The sequence below is a fragment of the Aplidium turbinatum genome, chromosome 3 (genome assembly GCF_918807975.1).
Source record: "Aplidium turbinatum chromosome 3, kaAplTurb1.1, whole genome shotgun sequence".
NCBI classification, from domain to species: Eukaryota; Metazoa; Chordata; class Ascidiacea; order Aplousobranchia; family Polyclinidae; genus Aplidium; species Aplidium turbinatum.
This window is the reverse complement of record NC_137474.1, coordinates 25,603,312-25,626,250: the sequence shown is the minus strand read 5'-3', so window position 1 is coordinate 25,626,250 and position 22,939 is coordinate 25,603,312. Positions and strand designations below refer to the sequence as shown.

General features: G+C 37.9%; 1 protein-coding gene across 1 annotated transcript in view; it reads left to right on the top strand.

Moving 5' to 3' along the window:
• LOC145766195 (DNA-directed RNA polymerase II subunit RPB2) overlaps positions 1–22,939 on the top strand; it is a 71,004-nt gene that overhangs the window by 1,180 nt on the left and 46,885 nt on the right. The window contains exons 2-5 of the mRNA XM_082577858.1: positions 17,709–17,787; positions 18,108–18,258; positions 18,521–18,618; positions 22,118–22,352. Of these exons, the coding sequence (XP_082433984.1) occupies positions 17,709–17,787; positions 18,108–18,258; positions 18,521–18,618; positions 22,118–22,352 (563 nt within the window). The remainder of the gene's footprint in view (positions 1–17,708; positions 17,788–18,107; positions 18,259–18,520; positions 18,619–22,117; positions 22,353–22,939) is intronic.

Sequence of the window (22,939 nt, the reverse complement as noted above, 5' to 3'; positions counted from 1 at the left end):
TTATACATTCTTTGCCGATACTCTGATAAGAAGCACACACCCTTGCCCAAAACATGCAGATTGATAAGGTCTCAAACATGTCTTTACAAGTAGAGTCGTTTCTCAAGTCAATTAGCTCATCTTCTAAGTCATCAAAAACTTTTTTATTTAGTTTGCAAAGGGGTTTCTCACCAGCTCTAAATCAACAGCAGATATTTCAGGAAAGTAGTTTAAAACTGCTTTTCGGAAATTAACAAGATGCTGCTACATTTCAGACAAGTTATCTTCAACCACAGATGAAAGGAGTTTCAAACATTGCAAAATTTTCCTTCTCAGCTTTTCGTTTCCAGTTTTCAAGCATTTGCACAAACGTATTTAAAGCGTCGATAAAGTCAAGTAGGCTACAGTTGTATTCCTTCGTAGCTTGAGATTTAAGCTACGTTTGCTAGCTAGCTAGCTATTTAAGCTAGCTTGAGATTTAAGCTACGAAGTTAGGTCAAATTCAATTGGTCAAAAATATCAATTAGATACGCAAGTTTGGACATGAAGGTACTATCCCTAAAGCAAGATTCCAATTCGTACTTTTCCTGTATATTCAGAAATTCTTTTAATTCCTCCCGTAGTTCAAAAACTTTTGCTAAAACATTGCCCTTGAACAGCCAACGGACCCGAGGTTAGTAAAGTAAATTTAAGTGTTCAGCATTCATCTCCGAGCATAATTTTCTGAATAGTTGTATGCTTAATCCTCCATTCTTTACAAAGCTTACCGCCTTGATAACTGTGTTGAGAACATTTTGAAGAGATTCTGAAAGAGGTTTCGATGCAAGGGCTTGTCTGTACGATGCGATGCATTGAGACGGTATGAGTTGAACGACTAAAAACTAAGGTAGTAGGCCACTTCCAGCTCCTAATATGGCAGGAGCACCATCAGTGCATATAACTCAAACATTTTCCCAGCTGAGTCCTTTTGGTTAAAAAACGCGGCCAATCTTTCCATCACCTCAACAGCTCTCGTATTGGTCTCTAATGCAGAGCAAAATGAGAAAGTGTCTTTTTCTGAGATGTATCTGCAAAACAATAAGAGCGGGACCAAGATGGAATGTTGGTAGTTTCATCAAGTTGAATTGAGAAGAATGCGAAGTGTGATTTTTTATTTCTGTAATTAGGCCTAACTGCTCTTTTATATAGTGAGACAAATCTCTGCTGTGGGCTACAGTACGCTATCGTTTGAAAGAGAATGTTGCTGGAATCCCCCTTGTTGAATCCAGGCGCTGACGCTTCACACTATCTTCTTTTTGTTAAAAAAAGTTTACATCTTCATCCTTGTAATTTGGATGAACTTTTTCCAGGTGAAGTTTCAGTTTTGATGGCCTCAATGAGGGATGACTAACTACTAACTATATGACTAACCCCTTTTAAAGATGGCCTAATTCTAATTGTAACCACAAGGGTCATTTCATTATATTTCAGGTCTTAAAAAAACAATACTCTTGAAAATGTTTCATACTTTGGCAGTAAGTTCACAATCATTAACTGAGCACACCAAAAAAAATTTTTTTGAAATTGACCAAGTGGTTTAGAAGTTGTGGGGGTTTGAAATTCACCACCTGACATTCAAATTTTGCTAATACAGATGAAATCGGTTAATAGTATACTGCTTAAACGTATCAATCGTTTATTTGAATCAAAACCTGAAATCCCAAATCCAATCTGATGTTAAGTAAAACATCGGTTAAGCGCATACCACTTAAAAGAATAAGTCGGATAAAAGCATCAGGATTTGCTTCTAGTTTGCATACTTCATTCATTTAATCGTATAATTATACCCGTTAGTGAAAAGAGAATGTCTCTTTTTTGCTTCGCATTATTGTCTGCAATGTTCAAAGGCGAAATGAAGCAAAGGTGAGACAGACGCATGCGCTCAAAACAAAGACAAGTGTCTGTAATCCCAGGCCATAATCTTATGTGCTAGACATCGCACTACAAAGAACCAATTTTCGCACAGCTGGGCTTCATTAAAACAGAAGAGCACACAAAAGGAATAATCACACTAAAGAAGTTTAAATGCTTTTGATGTCATCCGTCGGCGACTGGCCTTCCAAGGAATGGACATGGACAAATTATTTCGGTTTAACCCTTTGAGGTACAGTGGGTCAAAAATGACCCAAAAATTGGGGCAATTTCGCCCCAAATTGAAATATTTTTTTGAAGTCTTTTTTCTGTTCCGCTCCGTGCCAAAGTCCCTTCAGTTGCAAAGTTGCATATATGATTTCGGCAATATGTGTGTTTTACAAAGCTTATCGGTTAAGGAAATTTCCTTGGTTAAAAAAAAAAAATTAAAACGTTATATACCTCAAAGGTTGGAAAGCATGTTTAAAAGTTTTTACCAGAAAGGTTTGGAGAATTTTTTTTAAATTGCTGAAAAAAAGTGGCGTACTGTTGTGAAATGCAGTGCATAATTTCATTTGTGCAGTTTCGTTCAGTTGAAGAACATTGCAAATTAATTATTTTACCAGATAGCGCAAAAGACTTGAAAAAAACTTTGCGATTTTAAAACAATGTGTGTGAGCCGTGTTTTTCTACCATACCACTATTTTCGTAGGCCACGTTCCATACTCAAAACGACACAGCTGGTACGAGCTAAAAATAGCACGCTTGAATCAAAAACGTCAACGTCAAAGTTCGCGTTGTGACGTCACAGATATCGGTGAGATTAAAAGAAGTCCGATTGCCGCAGTTTGCAGAAAAATGCTTTGATCATACCTGCTCAGCCAAGTCAGCAAAGCTGGTCTTTTTTACATTGTTTCAACGTCTGCAGATAATAAATCAATGTAAAAAGGACCAGTTTTGCTGGCTGAAACATACAGCATAGTGTTACGTAACACAGAACTAGTAAACTCTTTAAAGTTTAACCAGAATTGTAAACAGTTGTAGGAAGCATCAGTTGTAATGTGCGTTGCAGCCTAGTCAGCACAGACATCTTCCTAACAATTATGCCCATTCACAATAAACCTTTTTTTTTAGTAAATTGGTTAAATGAATCAATCGTGTAATCGTATCAAAACGTCTGGCAAATAGGTGATTCGATTAACCGATTTCGTCTGTATCTCGTAATTTATAGCTAAAAAATGTTGAATACCATTTTTGGGGGCAAGGAATCTGAATTTCCACTCAAAATTGATGAAAAGATATCATTTATAGATGAAAACAACGTTTCAAAAATTTTGGGAGAGATAACTTTGGGGGTGCTTTGGCCATGTAGCCATGACCAAACTAAAAAAAAATTTCTGAAATTATTTACCTGTTCATGTTATGTCTTTATGATGAACTATTTTAGTTGTTCCATGTGTTTTTTGAGAGGGACTGCAGGTTAAAACTGATACTCAGTTTGGCAAAATTCCAATTTCTTTGACATGAAATTTTGGCATTTTTGAAACAGCAAATTGCAATGTCTGTCATCTGACAGTGATTTGTTTCAATCCATATGATCAAAAAAGTTAAAAGTATAATTAAATCCCATAGGTACAGCTTAGAAATTATTGAGTGAGCATCAAGTAATAAAAAATACACCAAATTGCACATCAGTCTAGTTAAAAAGAATTTCAAGTTTGTTCAGTTCTTGCGAGCTAAAAGTGTAACTTCTACCATTGGATGTAGAAGGTGGAGTTAGTTTCAAAAGTGCAGAAGTGGGTGGCATCCAGCATATATCGTCTTTTCCAAACCAAACTGTTTAACAACTCCTTTCCTGCTGAATAATAAAACAGTTTTCTACTTCAATGAAAAGTTATTTCAGAAATGATAAGGGTGCAGGTGCTGGTTTGATAAGAAACGGTAGTAAAATCTTGATCAGACTAGTTGTGTGATATCAGCTGAATAATAAAACATTGGTAGTTTGACACATAAAACAATTCTTAAAGAAATGGACCATAACAGGGTTCGACCTTAACTTTTTTTTGCACTGGCCAACCGGACCAGTGGCTCACCATTTGCACTGGTCTGCACGAGATCGCACTGGTCCATCCCGTTTACTGAAAAAAACAAGATTGTCGTGGGAAGCACGAGGCCAACCCAGGGAAAACCACCTTAACCCTATTTCCTGTGGGGGGGGGGGGGTCGGTGGGGACTTGGTACTTTTCAAAGCAATATCATTAAAGAACTACGCGATCCACAGCTTTGAAATTTCTTGACTTTTCCTAAAAATTATTCAAGTATTTATTCCACTTTAAATGACGTTGCTATTGCAGGCCTCGAAATTCGTTTTTGTTAACGGCGGACAAACGTGTCCGGTCTGAGCAGCTATCTCGGCGGACAAATTAAGTCTCACGGCGGACACACGAGTTTTAGCGTCGATCGTCATGCTTAATCAGTTTATCTTGATAATTCTTCGCCATTTGAGAAAACCAACGATGTGCGTTTGAAGAGTCAAAGCGCCGTGTAGCTGCTTAATATGCCGCATATCTGATTAACTTCCACCGAACGAGGTTGTGTAGCTTCTTGCGTCACAATGCTCTGGACACGAGTCCGAAAACTTCTACACTAAAGCTACTATTTTCTGCTGTGCAAAGTTTCACTAGGATTTTTTCTTTAGGTTTATTTGTGCGTGTCATGTGAGCGAAAGTGAATTTTCCCTGACCTTTTTTAACTTACTGTAATACCAAAACTTAACAAATTTTGCTGCATCTTGCTGTAATAGCCTACTCGTATAATCTAATTTTGTAACCAACCTTGGCTTATCAATATTACTCGGAGATCAAAGCCAGACATTGTGACGTAAAGACTTGAACTAAGTTGCGCGTGATTGCTGTAGAAAAATCGTACCGTACTCCTATTGATTCTTAACGAAGAATTCACCTTTGTTACATTGATTCGATGTCATCAATCGTTGAAGCAACTTAAAAATCGAAAGTTTTCCTGCTTGAATGGAAGCTAAGGGATACAGTATTCACATTTTCTAGATGCGCGCTAGAATGCGCGGGAAATTATATTCTCGCAAGTCGCAACAATTGTTCGACATTCGTGCTATGCAATGACGATTTGTATCGCTAGTTCCTGTGTTATTTCTCGGCGGACAAATATGACCGATCTAAATGGTACTTCCCGCGGACATCACATGCTGTGACGGCGGACATGACCGCCGTGTCCGCCGTGAATTTCGAGGCCTGCTATTGTCTATAATTTTAAAGATATTACATGATTTTCATAACATACTCTGATATTTTAGCTAGTTGTAAAGTTGGCTTTGTTAGTTGGCTTTGTTGTAAAGCATTCAACCGTAATGATTCCGCCTTTTGTTTGCAAACTCGAGTTTTGAGTTGCTTTGATTAATCTTTTACATCTGAGTTTCTTTGAAATTATCAGAGAGCATCCGATAAGCTATGCTGAAAAAATGTAATTTTATGTTGTTTTCTGTGACCAACACATTTTGTTTCTAACTTATAACAAGAAGCAGTAGGAAAATTCTTGACAAAACTCTGTTTATCTCATAAAACAAACAGACTGGTGTGGTAAGTTTCTTGATTTCTTGTCGGAAAGCAAGGAGTGCGTTCTTGTCCCGCCAATAAACTTTTGCATGTACCTGTACACTTATATTCACATGAATATTTATGGATGTTGTGAAAATGTTTTATCAAAACGAGAGATTAATGGATACTGAAAAGAACTTGACACAGACTATCTAAACTGCTTGGCTTTTGTGGAAAAACACGCGCAGCTAAATTACTGTGCTTTGACAAACATTGTGCATATTGTATCAGCATTGAATCTTTACCTAAATGGTAGTTTTGCAGTTGCTCGAGAGATTACAAAATTATTTTTTCTCTACTAGGATTTAAAAGTTTTGATATATCTCAGCAAAAACACTATTAGGACAAACTCAATAAATTCAAACTTTTCATTCAAATGTTGGTCTTCAAAAGCTTATTTTCACAAAACGGTGTAGGCCTATATTAGGGTGGTCCCCAAAATCGATTTTTTGAAATTGCTATGTCTTACCCTTTAAAAAGTCTCCAAATGACTAAAAACTAAACCTATAGGCTATAAAATTGAGACCCATTGGACTACGTTTAGGGGTGCCACAATGAACTTGAAAATCAAGCTGGGGGGTTGCGGGGAATTTTTGCTCAAATTTACATAACTCCAGAACCAGATGAGGTAGAGAACTGTGCTTGGTGTCAAAAGATGCAAAGCAACTATATTCATATCTGTACTCAAGAGGAAAGTATGCTCTAACTGCTTTAATTTTGAGAAAATGCAAAAAAAACTGAAAATAAGGTTAAAATCAAACATTGCACAGCATGATAAAACCATGTGGCTTCTATTCCTCAGCTTTCCATGAGTATATTTAGTATCAATACAAGGCATAGCAGTGGCACTTGTTCACTATTTGGCTAAGAAAGTTGGTCTTTTTGTTGTCAAGCAAATATGTTAAGTTCAGTGGGCAGTAGAAATAATAGGCTGTTTCAGAAATGGAAATCATTGCAAAAAGGTTTCAAAAGAAGATCCAAACTACAAATTGAAAAAGAAAACAAATTTAAAGATGAAATTTTAGGACTATTTGACATTGCACATGAAGATGCTCTTTCCATCATGAACAGTGAACAAGATAAACAGTTGTTGGTGATACAAAGATTGCCAGATCGGCAAGGTAAAATGGGTAGTAAAGACTTTGTATTGGCGATTAATGATGATGTTATCCATACAGAAAATCATCAACTCCAAAAAAAGAGGCCTCAAAAAATCATGAACAAGGCTTTATCATCTGCTTTAGATCGGACTGCCCTAAGTGATCGGAGAGCGACATTTGTTTTAGCTGCAACAGCTAGCAGTTTGGGATGTAACCTTCATGAAATAGCCCTCAATCGCTCATCAATATGTAGGGCAAGAGTCCTTCATCGGCAAGATATCACTATAAAAATTAGAGATGAATTTGTTCATGACTCTATACTTACAGTTTACTGGGATGGAAAACTCCTTCCAGATATAACTGGTAGCAAAAAAAAGTGAACGGTTACCAGTAATTGTCACTGTAATGACTACTTTAAATTGCTTGGAGTAATGGTATGTATTAAAGATTGGGGTGTTGTTGACAATGTATATAAGAGCAATGTGCTTTGACACGACATCCAGCAACACTGATATGTTAAGTCTGGTGCTTGTATCTTGATTCCAAAAGAATTAAACAAGGACTTGCTCCATTTGGCTTACTGTTACCATATTCTAGAACTTGTGTTGCAAAGAGCGCTCTTAACATGTCTTGGGCCATCATCTGGACTGGATATTATTTTTTTCAAGAGATTTAAAGCAAAGTGGGATAGTTTTGACAAAGATTGTTATGTCACCTTAGAAAATGATGACTTCTGCTGTGCTGATGAGATCATTAGTTTTTGCGAAGATTAGTTGGAAAAAACTCAATCAAGAGATGACTATCAAGACTCAAGAGTTCCTTGAATTATAATTCTTAAATGGAGCACCATGACATTCGGTTTCGTTTCCTGGCGCCCTTCATCAGGCAAGATAGATGGCCACTGCTAGTGCTATACATGCATTTAAGATTTGGCTGTTCAGAATGCGGTTTGATTTGAACAATAACAAGCGATGTGGTTTCAAACAAACTTTCATTTTTATGTTAAAAGCAGTATTAGGTTAAAATGTTATACTATGTTACCAGTTATGTATCAGGCCTCGCAACTGAAGGCGGCCATCGCGGCAATGGCCGCGATTAACCTACTAAAACCGACATTTTGTCCGCCGGGTCTCGTTATTCCATCGGCTGTATTTGTCCGCCATAATGTCCGTGATAATGTCCATGTCCGCCATGTGAATAAAGTACGGTACTTTGCCATTTATAATCACAAAGGATTAGAAAGCAGTCAAAGTACCCGATAAATCACAATACACCCTGTCTATGCTTGAACTGTTAGCATTATTGATTGACCAAGCAGCTGATGTCTGACATAAGCAGAATGCAAGTGACATCACAATACACTTTATTGATGCGATATATTCAGTCTTCGAAATTAGCGCCGGCAATTGCCAACGCAGATGCATGAATGGCGCATTAACGTCGGCAATAAAAATGCCAAGGCCACACGAGCGCTTGTAAAGTTGGGGTTAGACATTCCCCCCAGTCGTTATGGCACAGCCATAGACTTGTTCCTTAGTCAATAGTCAACACCCTGATGGAGCTCTACGAAAAAGAAAGAGGCGTGTGGATTGGTATCAAAGCCCGAAAGCCGCAAAACGTGGACGCTTTATTGCGAACGGCGAAGACGGTGTAGATTTGCAGCCAAGCGATGAGCCTCTTGATGTGTCTGATTCCAGTGATGATGCGACAACCTCATGCTCCGATATAGCATCTGATGATTCCGATGCTGACAGCTAGTTCTATGTCAAACAGACTTTGTGTAGTGCGCAGTAAAATTATGTTAGTGTAGCCTATACGTAAATCGAGGCAATCTTCTCGCAGGGAGCTATTAATTTGTTACTAATACCTGGTTGAGCAATTCACAATATTTTATCAATTCAACGTTGCTAGATGTCGAATTGATGTAAAATAAACGTAAATTTCTTATTGGGCATTGTTGTTACGCAATATAACCGGCCGGGAAAATTAAATCGATTTATGCTGACTCGAACGTTGAATCAACCCAAAATTAACTTACTTTTCTCCCGTGAGTTATTTAACGTGAATTACTATAACAGCGTGCGGCGTGCGTATCTTGTTGCTCGCTTTATCGCTACTTTTGGTATTATTACATCCATGGCCACCTAAAGATACGGCCTGATTTGTCACATTTTGCAGAAATTTCCCGGTTTTTCTAACTTTGGGTGAACGTTTACATACATTTTTCTAAAAATTAGATTTTTACGCTTTCTTTTCTCCTTTCCCCAGATGACACAATAGGTTTTAACATCCTAACATGTTGAAAAACAAAGAAAATTTGATTTCGAAGATTTTAGTCAGACTATTAATTTTTCAATAACAGTCTGATTTAACGTTTTTCAACTTACTTTTTTTCATTCGCTGCTGCTTCCCCAAGGCAACAAAAAGCTTTTATGTCATTAGGAAACCGCAAAAAGGAAAAACATCTCAAAGTATATCAGTAAAGCACTAGCAGTAGCCGTAATCAAAATCTGCAAAACGTGACAAATCAGGCGGATCTCCAGGTGGCCATGTTACATCACAATAAATCAAACAGTGCGGTCGTGATAGACTAGCCTACTCTAGTACAGTAGGCTATATTTTTCGCTTCTCGTTTTACAGGTTTTGGTAGAATTGTTTCGTAATAAACGTTCACAGCAATTGCTGAGGCAATTTCAACTTTTGTCGTTTGGCCTTGGCAACGTTTCTGCTGAAGTAAAAATGTACTAATTTTAAGACTGTATGTTGATGCGTGTCAAAGTTCCAATGGCCGCCATGAGCATGTGATTGGCCGCCGAACAGCTTGCTTCAGTCGGACACATTTGGCCGCTGGAAAAGAAAAGTTGTTTCGAGGCCAGTGTATGGTTAAAACTATGTTAGAAGTATACTTCTTTCTTGTATTGCAATGTGCATATGCATTGCATATTCTCCTAATCTTCGTTTACTGCTTCTCTAACAATGTGCTTGTGCGCCCCATGGAATGATCTGCAACTGTTAAAGAGACTAAAGGAATATCAGCAACATGATTCAGTGGTAGCCAAAGAAGCAATGAAAACATTCTCAAGACACTTTTGGTACGTATATAAGTTCAGAACTCATTGGCCTTGCATTTTTTGATTATGGTGTTTATTATGGTTTTTGGCTTGACCCATAATGTATGAATAGTCCATCATTAAAGCGTATGTCTTCATTGCCAGATGATGTCTTTTCAAAAGATTGATCAGACTTTGTCACATCCAATGCCATGCGATTGTTCCAGATTCTGGATTTGCCATCTGACTTTCTAAAGCTGGCAGTTGTAGCATGGGATTTGGATAAGTTATGAGAGTGAAAAGCATTGTTAGTGGTTTTCATGTGATCAACGATTTTGCTGAAAGAGGTGTTGCATTGATGCAAAATTTTAATAATTTGCTGACAAAAGATGAAGATCAAATGCAGTATATTCTGCAAGTTGTAGAGCAGCACTGATGTAATCTTCCAAATTGCAATAAAAAGAATATTGAGAAGCACATAAAGTCCACAGACTGAACTATATTTTGATATAGGGACCCGTAAATGTGTCCCCTCTAGGTGGGTGCGATCTAACTTATAAACATATTCAGCGTATCATTACAGCATGTTTTATAGCCCACAACAGACTGGAGTAGTTGCTACTGCCAGATTTGGAAAGATTGTTGCCTATTTTTCTTCGTTTTTATCTGCAGTGCATTGTATATTGCTGAGGTTTTGTTTTTAAGACATTTATTTAGGCGGTTTACCTATTTTGACAAAATTTTCGTATTTTTGTCAATTTTCACTAGTCATGTGGCACCTCTAAACCTTTATCAAAATACTTCAAACTTTTAGTGAACTGTTTTTTAGTGAAAAGGAACCAAATGAGAGGGTAAGAACCAAACTTTTTCAACTTTAAATTTTTACTGTACATTTGAGGACCACCCTAGCCTATATCTTTTTCTCCATAAATTTGGACGTTTGTGTCATTTGGAGCGAAGTTGTTTGTTGGGTTGAAAGAATCTGAACTCAATGCCTCGTTTTTATAACGTTTTGTAACGCAATCTATCAGTCAGCCGCTTTTGTGACTTTTTGTTTTCGAATACATTTCCGTGACAAAAGATTGGCTTTTGTAATAACGCCTTCAACCATAAAGTTGCATTCTCTGACTGCATCTCAAACGCTATACCATACTCAGCAATTTTTCTAAAGCATTGTTACACAAAATGCATATCTGACAAAAGAAGGGAAATATGTTGAATTGAATTATTTCTTATGCGGATCGTTTCCTTTGTCTCATAAAACTAATTAGAAAACACGAAAGAACGATTTTTATCGCAGCTATTTGATCCTTCGCGATGATAGGCTATCAATTATAGTTTCTATCAGATGAAACCTGTTCAAACTTTTTTTTTTAAAAACTATGTGTTTTTACCTCGAGTTTTTCACAAGCAAGACTTTACACAAAACAACTTCAGTGTGAGCCTACCCAGGAATGCCGACTCGATAAGTTATTTGCAACGTGAGTTGATTGACCATAGTACTACTATAGTAGCCTAAATGGACCAGAAAGCTGTGGCCAAAACTTGATTACTTTTTATCAAAATGTTTGCACATTGGGAACAGCAATCACTTGTTACACAAAATGCATAATGACAAAAGAAGGGAAATATGTTATATATGATGTATTGTATGATGTATAGTGACGTGGTCTATCAGCCAGCAGTAGTTTATGCGCCTTTTGTTTTTGGGTGTGTGTCAATTACAAAAGATGGCTTTTGCAGTAACGCCATCAACCGCAAACTGCATCTAAAATGCTATTTCAAAATTTGAAAAGAAAGTAATCTTCTAATGCGTAATAAATAACGACACAAAATGCATGTCCAACAAATTAGAAAAAAAAATGTAGAAAACGTTATTTTGCAAATCTAGTTAACAACATGAAAAAAAAACATTTTAATCATTTAGACACAAAAGTGCATTTTTAAAATATCAATAACCTTCAAGTTTGTCCAAGGAAAAAGTCAAAACTTTAGAGATTTTTTGTTTTTGTACGACAATAGCACTCAGCCTGAAAAAGTTTTTTTTTGCAAGATTTGATATCTTGCTGAATGTATCCATTTTTCGTATCGTTATGTCACGACTTTGAGTTTGTCACGCAGAACGGGAGTTCCATTTGGCATTGTGCAAACGACCTCTTCTATAGCCTACCAACACGATTTGACTAAACGATTATTACCACTGCATTTTATTACAACTGTTTGAAAAATTGTTTCATTCAAAGTGATCATTGTTGGTAAGTATTGAAACATATCACTTTTGTAATGCATCGTGACATAGTTTATCATTCAGGAATTTTAGACGCTCTTTGTTTTTGGAGTGCATGATGGCCTAAAATGGAACGAGCTCCTATCGAAGCAAGTCACTACCTTTGGATAGGTTGTTGTTCAAATACCACGTGACACCATTAGGCTACCTTACTTTTCTGTATTCAACTGCTACCCAGACAGCAAATCAGACACTTTTTACATCAATTCAACGTCTTTAGACGTCCATGTGACACAATTACCTTACTTTTCTGTATTCAACCGCTACCCAGACAGCAAATCAGACACTTTTTACATCGATTCAACGTCTCTAGACGTTGAAACAATGTTGAAAACGCATAAATAGCTCCCTGAGATGTGCTGTGAAATACAAAGTGTTTCTTGATCATGCATAACCAAATTCGACAGTGTGAATGTGAAAAAAAATTTGCTTGATTTAGTTCCAATATCAAGTAATGACAGTACGTTTGAAAAAGTGTAGACTATAAACATGTGGCTCAAAAAGAACTTGAAATAGTTTTTTTTGCAGTGATTTTGTCTCATTCTCGGCAAATGTTGAAACAAAGCAAAACATTTTTATAATGCCTCCGGCAAAACAACAAGCAAACGCAAGTCGGACGCCAATTACGATTTCATTGAAGCGTGGACGACGTCTCCGCGTAAAAGATTAAAATCCTACACAATAGAATTATTCCGTCACACTCAATTATAAGTTAATTAAGAAGCGATTTCTCAAGTCAAATAAAAAAATATGACCAGCCATCAAATTATTTGATTTTTCAAGTTGTACTGTTGAACAAATTGCAAAAGAGTTTCGATGCTGTGTTGTCAGATAAATTATTTGCATCATGTGAAAATTTGATTGATCTATCTTGCGTAGTTTTTGAGTTAAACGAGCTCAAAGTGCTAGTGTCAAACCGACCCCCCCCGTTCGCAGGTCAACTGGCCAAAAAACGTCACAGGATAAAGGGTTAAGACGACAATAATGAATGGTGGCAATAACATGGAGATATACAATGGCAATAACAGTAACAACAGTTTATCTAGGCAAGACATTCAATCTACGTTGAGTCTTCAATCTACTTGGGGCTCTTCTTCAATTTTTGAAACCGATGATGGGTCATAATCGGAATCTGATGATGGGACGATCACAGGGTCATAGTCGGAATCCGGTGTGTGTTTGTCTGGCCAATTGTAAACACATAGCCAGTGTCCGGCCTTCTTGATCTCACAGATGAATCGTTTGCCATGGCAGGTTTGGGGTCGAAATCTTTTATTTGTGCTGACTGTAGCTGGATGGTCAGAAGATCTGTTACGTGGTCAGCCCGAAGCCTTGACCCCAGCTTCGTTTTTCTTACGTTTAACACCGTCACGTGATGTTGCGGTTGCTTTTTTCTTACGATTTAACACGTGATGTTGCGTTGCCTTTTTCTTACGGTTTAACACGCACTGTTCACGTGTTTTGTTGTTTGAAGAGAAGCGCAAACGAAAAGGGTCTGCTACTATTCGGTGAGTCCGATTCAATGAGTTCCTAACCTCTAACCCCTAACCCTAAAACGGCAATGATAATTAGGCAACGGTACCCGATAATTAAAAAAAAAATTGAAAAATCTTCCTTTAAGGGATTGGACTCACCGAAACGGGCCATTCCGAAACGAGAACCACTCACTCTAAACAATCAAACGACATAATATGATGATATTTTCGCACTGGACAGTTGGACCAGTGCGAAACGATTCGTATTGGTTCGCGGAGAACTCGCACTAGACATTGGCCAGAGGACCAGTGCTAAGATCGAACCCTGCATAATATGGCTGAACCCTGCAAAGATTGTGACAAAGCATCAGTTATGTTTCAATTATTTGCATTTTTTGATATGTATGGGTTGATATTTTCTAAGTTGAATATTTTGGTTTATGCAAAACTTACATCAATCAAATTTCGTGAAAATATTATTCTTCAATTGCTTTGTTTGAAAAAAAATTTTCTGGGATCTTTTTCTCAATGCTCCGAAATATTTCCCCAAACTTAGCGTATCAAAAATAAATTAAGAAAAACTTTAAACCTAAATTACCATTTGAAATGTTCATCCTAGCATGGTAAATGTTCATTTAACCATTTACCTATCGTTCAAGGTAAATGGTTATTGTCAAAAAATGAAGGCGCAAAATGAAAAAATGGCTGTGCTCACAAAATCCTACTAGTGGCCTAAAATTCAAAGTGCTCTATCTCGGCCCCCAATGAAGATACTTCAAAAAATTTTTTTTGCTACTTTCATCATTTTTTAGTATGTACAAACTATGTCAAAATAAGCAAAATCTGTGACTAGTGGTTACAAAATTTGATGATTATAAATGGAATGCCCCACTGTACAATGTTAAAAAAGCATTTAAAATTTGCAACATTTTAGAAAGAATTTTGACCACCAGTCCAGGCAAGGAACAATATGGAACAACAAAATTGGAGTGTGTTTATCAAAATATAAGTCCAACTTAACATCCCCCTCAAAAAAAATGTTTTTTTTTCTTTGGCTACATGGGCAAATTTCTCCCCAAAATATACACCTCAAAAAACATTTATAATCAAATTACTCCAAAACTGCATGTTTTTCTTATATTCTGTTTGCAAATTTGGATTCCTCATCCCCTAAAATGGTATTCTACATATTTTCATCAACTTCCTAGCTTCAGTATAACAGATATTGGGGCATTTTTACTTTTTGGAGCTGAAATACTGCCACCGTGCGGTTAAAATTGAAAATAGTGTAACTTTAAAACCCCTCAACCAATTTCAAAAAAAAATTTTTTTTTAGCTCAGTGAGTTGCCATCTCTCACATATGCCAAATCAACCAAATCGGAGAGTGTGGGTGGCATTTCCTCTAATTTTGACCGGAAATATAATGGAATGACCCACAAACTAGTCTATTACATCATAAAGTGTTGTAAAACGGAGTTGATGTAAAACTGTGTGTTGCAATAATTAGAATGATGATTGCCATTTTGTAACTAAAAACAGCGGTATCATTCATTGTTACTAAACAAACACACAAGTGTAAACTTGACTATAGTGACAAAAATGAAACAAAATGTTTCAATAAATCTTTCAATTTTTTAAATATGTCTGTGGCCCACCTCAAAATGTTTCTATGGCCTACCAGTGAGCCATGGCCCACTGGTTGAGAACCGCTGGGCTAGTCCAATCCGGCTAGTCTCTATTCGGCTGCAGTTTTGAATTGTATTTTGTATTTTATTCCACAGTATCGTTTCTTTTGCATTCCGACAAAGAAAAATAAATTGAAATGAAATTTAGCGCAAAATGTTTGAACTATTAAATTGAAATGTTTGCTCACATAAAATCGACATGTATCCTACGTCACCGTCTATATGCAATTTGCATAATGCAAACTTAGAATATATTAGAATCCTCAATTATTACAAAATTCCAAATCCAACGACGCCTTCTGTTTATTTAGAGAATGTTGTATTATATTCCACCATATCGTTTCTTTTATAGTTGAAATTATCAAAGCTTTAAATGAGTGGGGTTTACACATAACCACTGAGATCTTAAAACTAAAAAGCGAATTAAATTTATTTTTGAACTATTAATGTTTGCTCAGATAATATTGACATGTATCCTGCATCGCCGTCTGCATGCAAACTTAGAATTTATTAGAATCCTCAATAGTGTTGGGCAATATATCGAATTTTCGATACGATTACGATATCTTTTCAATATCGATATTTATGTCAATATCGTTTGATATTTTAACTATTACAGCCCTAACTTGTAACTGCAAACCCCTACAAAAACGTTGCTGAGGCCAAACGACAAAAGTTGAAATTGCCTCGGCAATTGCTGTGAACGTTTATTACGAAAAAAATGTACCAAAACATGTAAAACTAGAAGCGAAAAATATACTAGAGTAGTCTATCACGACCGACCGCACTGTTTGATTTGTTGTGATGTAATAATACCAAAAGTAGCGATAAAGCGAGCAATGCGATACGCACGCTGTTACGGTAATTCACGTTAAATAACGCACTGGGGGAGGAAAAGTAACTTAATTTTGGGTTGATTCAGCACAAATCGATTTAATTTTTCTGGCGGGTTATATTGCATAACAACAATGCCCAATAAGATATTTATGTAACTTGTTTTATATTAATTCGACATCTAGCGACGTTGAATTATCATAAATAACGTTAATTGCTCAGCCAGGTACCGGTAACAAATTAATAGCTCCTTTCGAGAAGATTGCCTCGATTTACGTATACACTATCATAATTTTGGCACAATTGGGATACTGCGAGCAACACAAAGTCTGTTTGATAAAGAACTAACCATCGGATTCGGAATCATAGGTTGCTGTGTCGGAGTATGAGGTTGTCGCGTCATCGCTGGAATCAGACACATAAAGAGGCTTCGCAGAGCTCCATCACGGTGTTGGCAATGGAACAAATCTATGTCTGTGCCACAACGACTGAGAAGAATGTCTAACCCTAACCTTACAAGCGCTCGTGTGGCCTCAACATTTTTATTGCAGACGCTAATGCGTCATTCATGCATCTTCGTCGGCAATTGCCGACACTAATTTCGAAGACTGAGTGCCCGTCGACCGAGGGACAGAGTGGCTTCTTCGCGACGAAGCTCAGCGGGTTGAATGCCAGCGAGAATGGGAAGATTGTCCAATGGTGTAAGACGCAGGCATTGCGTCACTGTGTGCAGGGCACTATTTATGGCAGTGTTGATGTTATGGCATTGAGCACTGCGGCACCAAACAGGTGCACAGTACTCTGCTGAAGAGTCGACAAGGGCTAAGGTTGCTATACGCAAAGTGTCAGCCCTCGCCCCCCAGCTAGAGCCTGCCAGGCGCTTGAGTGCTGAGCACAGCGTGGGATGTCAATTTCTTGCGCAGTGACACCAAACGGTGGTGGTATGTGAATGATCTGTCCAGTGTCACCCCAAGATATCTTGGTTCGGAGCAGAAGGGCAGAGATTTTCCGTTCTGAATGTGTAGCTCACGATCAGCTTCCCGATTGTAGAGGTGGAAAGCTGCTGCTGCAGTTTTGGTTTCGCTGAGTTTCAGTCGCCGGTTCTGAAGATAAGCTGAGAGAGTTTTCATGCTCTGGCTCAAGGTGTCTTCTAGATTTTCCCACGACTTTGTGGAGTGGAGAACTGGAGATTGGAGAATTGCCAGGTCGTCCGCATAAGTGTATTTTGCGAAGACCGTGGTTGGCAGGTTGTGGGTGTAGAATGTAGATGTTGAAAAGAAGTGGAGCTAGACCGATCCCTGTGGGACGCCGTTTTTCAGACATCACAGTCTGCTTCGCCGTGAGTTGCCGGTGGTGAGGGTGAAGCTTCGATTCTTGACAAGTTCCATAATGATTATGAACCATAATTATGTCGGTTAGGAAGCAAGCGAAGCAACTTGCAAGTAAGGCCGCGATGCCATACGGTGTCGTAGGAAGAGCTGTGAGATCTAGAAAGACAGCGCCGATCTTTTTTGCCTCAAAGTAGTCCTCGATGCTTTGGGTCAAGAGTGTGACCTGATGTACGGTGGATTTTCAAGCCGAAACCCAGCTTGCTCTTAGTTTCTCTGCAGAATCATCACCGAGTAAATTTTCAGGCATAATGAGCAGCCTATGTCTTAACATTTAATCATTACACAGTGTCACAAAAAAGAAAAAAAATACTTGGATTAGGTTCTCTGAACCAGAAGGGTTTGTTAGTCGTCAAATGTCTCTACTGCAATTAATTGATATTGCAGATATTGGAATGGATGGAGATGATGATGAGGAAGAGATATCTCCAGATTTGTGGCAGGAAGCATGTTGGATCGTCATCAGGTTGTAAATATCTTGTAGTTCAGCTTATTTTTTTAATATTAAACTGTGCAAAATCTGTCTGCCATACAAATGAATCAACAGCCTGCCAGTGCCAAAGCACACAACACCATAAAACAATTTTAGTTGTCACGTGACTTGAAGTTTTGATATATGGATTTCAGTTTAATCATTCAAGTTGGAGTCATATGATTCGTTTTAAAAAGTTGTGAATAGGTAGGAAAGTTGCTTACTATTTTTCTCTCTGTTTTGAAACAATTATATTGATGACCAGTGCCTTTATGATGTCACATGGTCATGCAACATTATAATTTGAATTGCAGTTCATATTTTGATGAAAAGGGTTTAGTCAGGCAGCAGCTTGACTCGTTTGATGAATTCATTCAAATGTCAGTGCAACGAATTGTAGAAGATGCTCCGGTTATTGAACTACAAGCTGAAGCTCAGCACACATCCACAGAAACCATAACACCGGTGATGTGTTTTTATTATGCATGTCTCATTTGAGTTATTTTATTACATGTGTAGTTTTTGCATTCTGGTGTTCACATCTGTAAACTCTCAATAACCATCGCAGGTTCTTTGTTCCATTTGTCATTGTTTAAGTCACCAGTCACTTACTGTCTTACTGGTGTGCTTTAGTATGAAATGTCATCTATTCTTATAATACTGACTATTCTATTTGAATAGTGTTTCTTTAGGCATTTATTTCATTGTCTTGTTTTATTCTTTCTAGACAAAATATTTATTGAAGTTTGAACAAATTTATTTGTCAAAGCCAACACATTGGGAAAAAGATGGAGCCCCAAGTCCCATGATGCCCAATGAAGCAAGGTGCCGTTTTATGTGTTTGTGTAAATATTTAATTTTAGTAGCATTTTTGCTGCCTACTCTAGCTGATTTTTTGTATGTCTAACGCGGATAGCTTTTATTTTGATGGCTAGGGCTTTATTTTGACTAAATAGCCATGTACTGGATTAATTTACATGCAGCAGATAGTTTTTTTCTGCCCGCGACATCACTATTACAGGCCTCGAAATTCGTTTTTGTTAACGGCGGACAAACGTGTCCGGTTTGATCAGCTATCTCGGCGGACAAATTAAGTCTCATGGCGGACACACCAGTTTTAACGTCGATCGTCATACTTAATCACTTACTTAAATACTTAAAACTTCTACACTAACGCGTAACGCTACTATTTTCTGATGTGCAAAGCTTTACTACGCTTTTTTCGTTAGGTTTCTTTTTGCGTGTCATGTGAGCGAAAGTGACGAAAGGAATAAACAAAACATTAGAAAAGGGCAATTATTTTTTACTCTCTCCGTGATGCGGTTGCCTCTCCAAAATAACATCAGTATTCCACGAGATCACGGCAGGCTCGGGGTTATAATCAGCTAGGGGTGTTCAATTTCGATTATTTGAATATTCGAAATTCAATTTATTTTCGATTTCCGAATTTCGATTTCGAATATCACAACTATTCACCAAACTGCAAAATGTGATTTTATTGAAAGAAACGACATGAAAATTCGCTAGAAAACGCGAATAAAAGCCATGAAAATTTGCGAAAAAAGAACACAAAATAACGTCTACAGCTCCAGGCCCATGTTGGTGTTTATTAAGACAAGCTGATCGACATGGTCACCCGTCAGTCGGGATCTCAGTTTCGTGACGGTCAGGCCAGCTTTTGAAAATGATTGCTCCGCTGGAGCCGAGGTTGCTGGGATCCCAAACACTTCACCAAAAGTTCATCCCAAAAGTTCATTTTCACAGCGAGCGATTCACTGCCGCAACATTTCACTGCAGAGTGCAGAGGTTTCGACTCGAAAGCGACATCGAGTATGTTTGCAAGCGCATAAAGCTAAGCGCACGCTCCGTCTACGTAGCAAATTATGTTGTTTTTGGGTGCATTCAACATCTGATGACATTGAATCGACACAAAATGGTAGATTTTTGCTATGTCCCAGGAAGCAAAATCAGTCATTTTTACATTGATTCAACGTCTGCCGACATTAAATCAATGTAAAAATGACAGATTTTGTTGTCTGGTGTTGGATTGTAGCATCGCAACTTGTTCTAGTGATTATTTATCACAAAGCTGTTGCGGTTTGCATTCAAAAAGTGTTTTCCTACTGCCGATCGCTAGTTCATCTATTGTTTTATGTATCAATACAGCATAAAAAGTTGCCCTCACACAGAAATATGCGTGGGGGCCTGGCCTCCACGCAAGCCTGTAGCCAGGGGGGCCGCCCCCCTGAAAAAAATTTTGCCCCCTCTTGGCAAAATCTCAACATTCTCGGGCAACAGCTACAATAATAATATTTTTGCCCATATAAATTTTTTCGGCTCCCCCCTAAAAAAACGTTTTCCCCTCTTGCTCTGCGGTATGGCTACCCCTTGCTCTGCGGTCTGGCTACGGCCCTGCTCCCACGGCTTAGGCGCCTATCGATTCGGTAAAAAATGGATAAAACTGCGACAAAGCTCAGCCTACATTTTCTGCTATTGCACAACCTAGCTATCTTCATTCTTGAGAGAAATTTGTGAAATTTAGCATTAAAAATGCCAACCTGGCATCCCTGGTGCAGGACTGGCCGTTGGACCCGCGAGAGCGTGTGATAGTCACGTGATAGACGATGCGCATGCGTCAAAGTCTTTTTTCGCTTGCAAAATGCGACAAGACAGATTTCACGCCACTCGCGTTACTTTCAACCGTGTTTAGCCGAAAAGGCGGCTATAATTTCGAATATGTCCGGGACGAAAAACAAATTTCTATATATCGCCCTTCAAAGACGTGCGCCAATCTCCACGCGATCATTGCTTGCCGTTAAAATACGTAATACCGAGGTCTACTCCGTGTCTTTTCTTCAGACTGGTTAATTGAGGGAAGAGCGTAAATTTTGAGATTTCAAACAACCTCTTTATTTTGATTTTTTTGTTGTCACTCATATTGTCGAGGGCCTTGATGATCGGAAATTAATGGCTTGTGGGGTAAACGATGTGTTGTGATCTTTGACAGAACTAATCCTTACGTTCGTTGTTCCTTTAATATATTATATGCGTCTATCACTACTAAATTTCCTAGTTGTAGATTCATCGCCCTCATTCTCACTTTCAGAATTTTCCCTGGGCCTTTTCTTTCTTACTGTAATACCAAAACTTAAGTTTTGCTGCAACTTGCTGTAGTAGCCTACTCGTATAATCTAACTTTGTAACCAACCTTGCCTTATCAATATTACTCGGTCGGAGATCAAAGCCAGACATTGTGACAAAAGACTTGAACTGTTGCGCGTGATTAGTGTAGAAGTACCGGTACTCCCACCCATTCTTAGGGAAGAATCCGCCTTTGTTACACTGATTCAATGTCATCAATCGTTGAAGCAACGTAAAAATCGAAAGTTTTTCTTTTCGAATGGAAGCTAAGGGATACACCGATACAGTATTAACTTTTTCTAGATGCACGCTATTCAGCGCAAATTATATTCTTGCAACAATTGTTAGTGCTATGCAATGACGATTTGTATCGCTAGTTCCTGCGTTATTTCTCGGCGGACAAATATGATCGATCTAGATGGTACTTCCCACGGACATCACATGCTGTGACGGCGGACATGTCCCCCGTGAATTTCGAGGCCTGCTATTATGTTTCCAATAAAGTTTTGCAACACCTAACATAATTTGCTCCAGTGCTACTCCCAAATTCTCAAAAGCATTTTTAGTTAATTTTGCTCAATTATAATGTTATAAATCGTAAAATAATTTTGACCCAAAAGTATGCTTGCTGTTTTTTGACTACTAACATTGTGTAAATTTCAGAAGAAACACTTCAATCTCACCTTGATGCAAAACCTGAGTTTTTTTTTCGGTCATTTATCGATCGTTGACTGATTTTTTAGCAAAATGTTCGAAAAAAATATAGTCAATTCGGTCAAAATGTCCGAAAAAAGCAACGTTCTCAGCGAAACTTAATGTTGTAGGTAGTCAGGAAGTGCAAATTTTAGTTTGTATCAGCTACTTGAAAGGAAATATTTTCATGAGAAAAAATGCCCGAAATAAATAAAAAATGACCGAATTTTTCAATTTATTTCGGACAAATGACCGAAAAGTCTCAGCGAAAAAAAAAACCCAGGTGCAAAACCACTAGGCTACTAGATAACTTCAAAAGAAGTTACTTTGTTTGAAAAAAATATTTTCTTGGTTAAATAGAGGATACAATACTTTTTGTATTATAGGTGTTTTATTGTGTAACTGTTGTGGTCGGGCAAATGTGACAGCATCTTGTATGATTTTTGGAAAGGTCATGTGCTACTGCTTTTGCAGTGCAGGTATGTTTCAGATTGCGTAACCTAACATACTCTGCACCGTTGTACGTTGACATCACTAAAACCGTCGTGAAGCATGAGAGCCCACCTGTGGAATCACAGCATCCAAAAACCTTCATTGGAAAAATTCCGATTATGCTTCGTTCTACATACTGTCTCCTCAGCGGACTCACAGATCGTGATCTCACTGAACTCAACGAATGTCCTCTTGATCCGGGTGGCTACTTCATCATAAATGGATCAGAAAAAGTAAATATGACACTTTGCAGTTGAACGTTTTGAAAATATGACCTGTAGAAGTATGTTTTGCGCACGTGCATGATTTCACCCATATCATGTTAAGGAAACAACTAAACAGAACATTTTATTGATTTTCCTTTTATTGCAAAAACAATAATCCCTCAAAACTGTAATCAAGGTTTTCGATTTTATTGGCGAGATTTGACAAATCGAATTCGACTTCAAGCTGTTGGCTGCATGGCCGAATTGTGAGAGCCCTGGTATGATACTCTAAATTCAAATGATGTCGGTTTGACACTTCAAAGAGCATGTTGCTCTGTCTGGGTAGACAGTTAGACACTCAAAGGCACGTCTGAATGTGGACATTCAGATTGGCTTCGTTACTTCCCGTCCAGTCATCCACTTATCTAAATGTTTAACCACCCGGCATAAGCCTTGGATACGACAAGCAAGTGGTCTAAGTTTGGCCATTTTTAGGGAATGAATAAACTGAAATGATATTTTAGTTTTCGAATGATTTTGGAAATGAAACAAAGTTAAATTCTTCACCAATAGCTTCAATTCGAGGTGAAAGCGAAACAAAAACTTGCATTTAC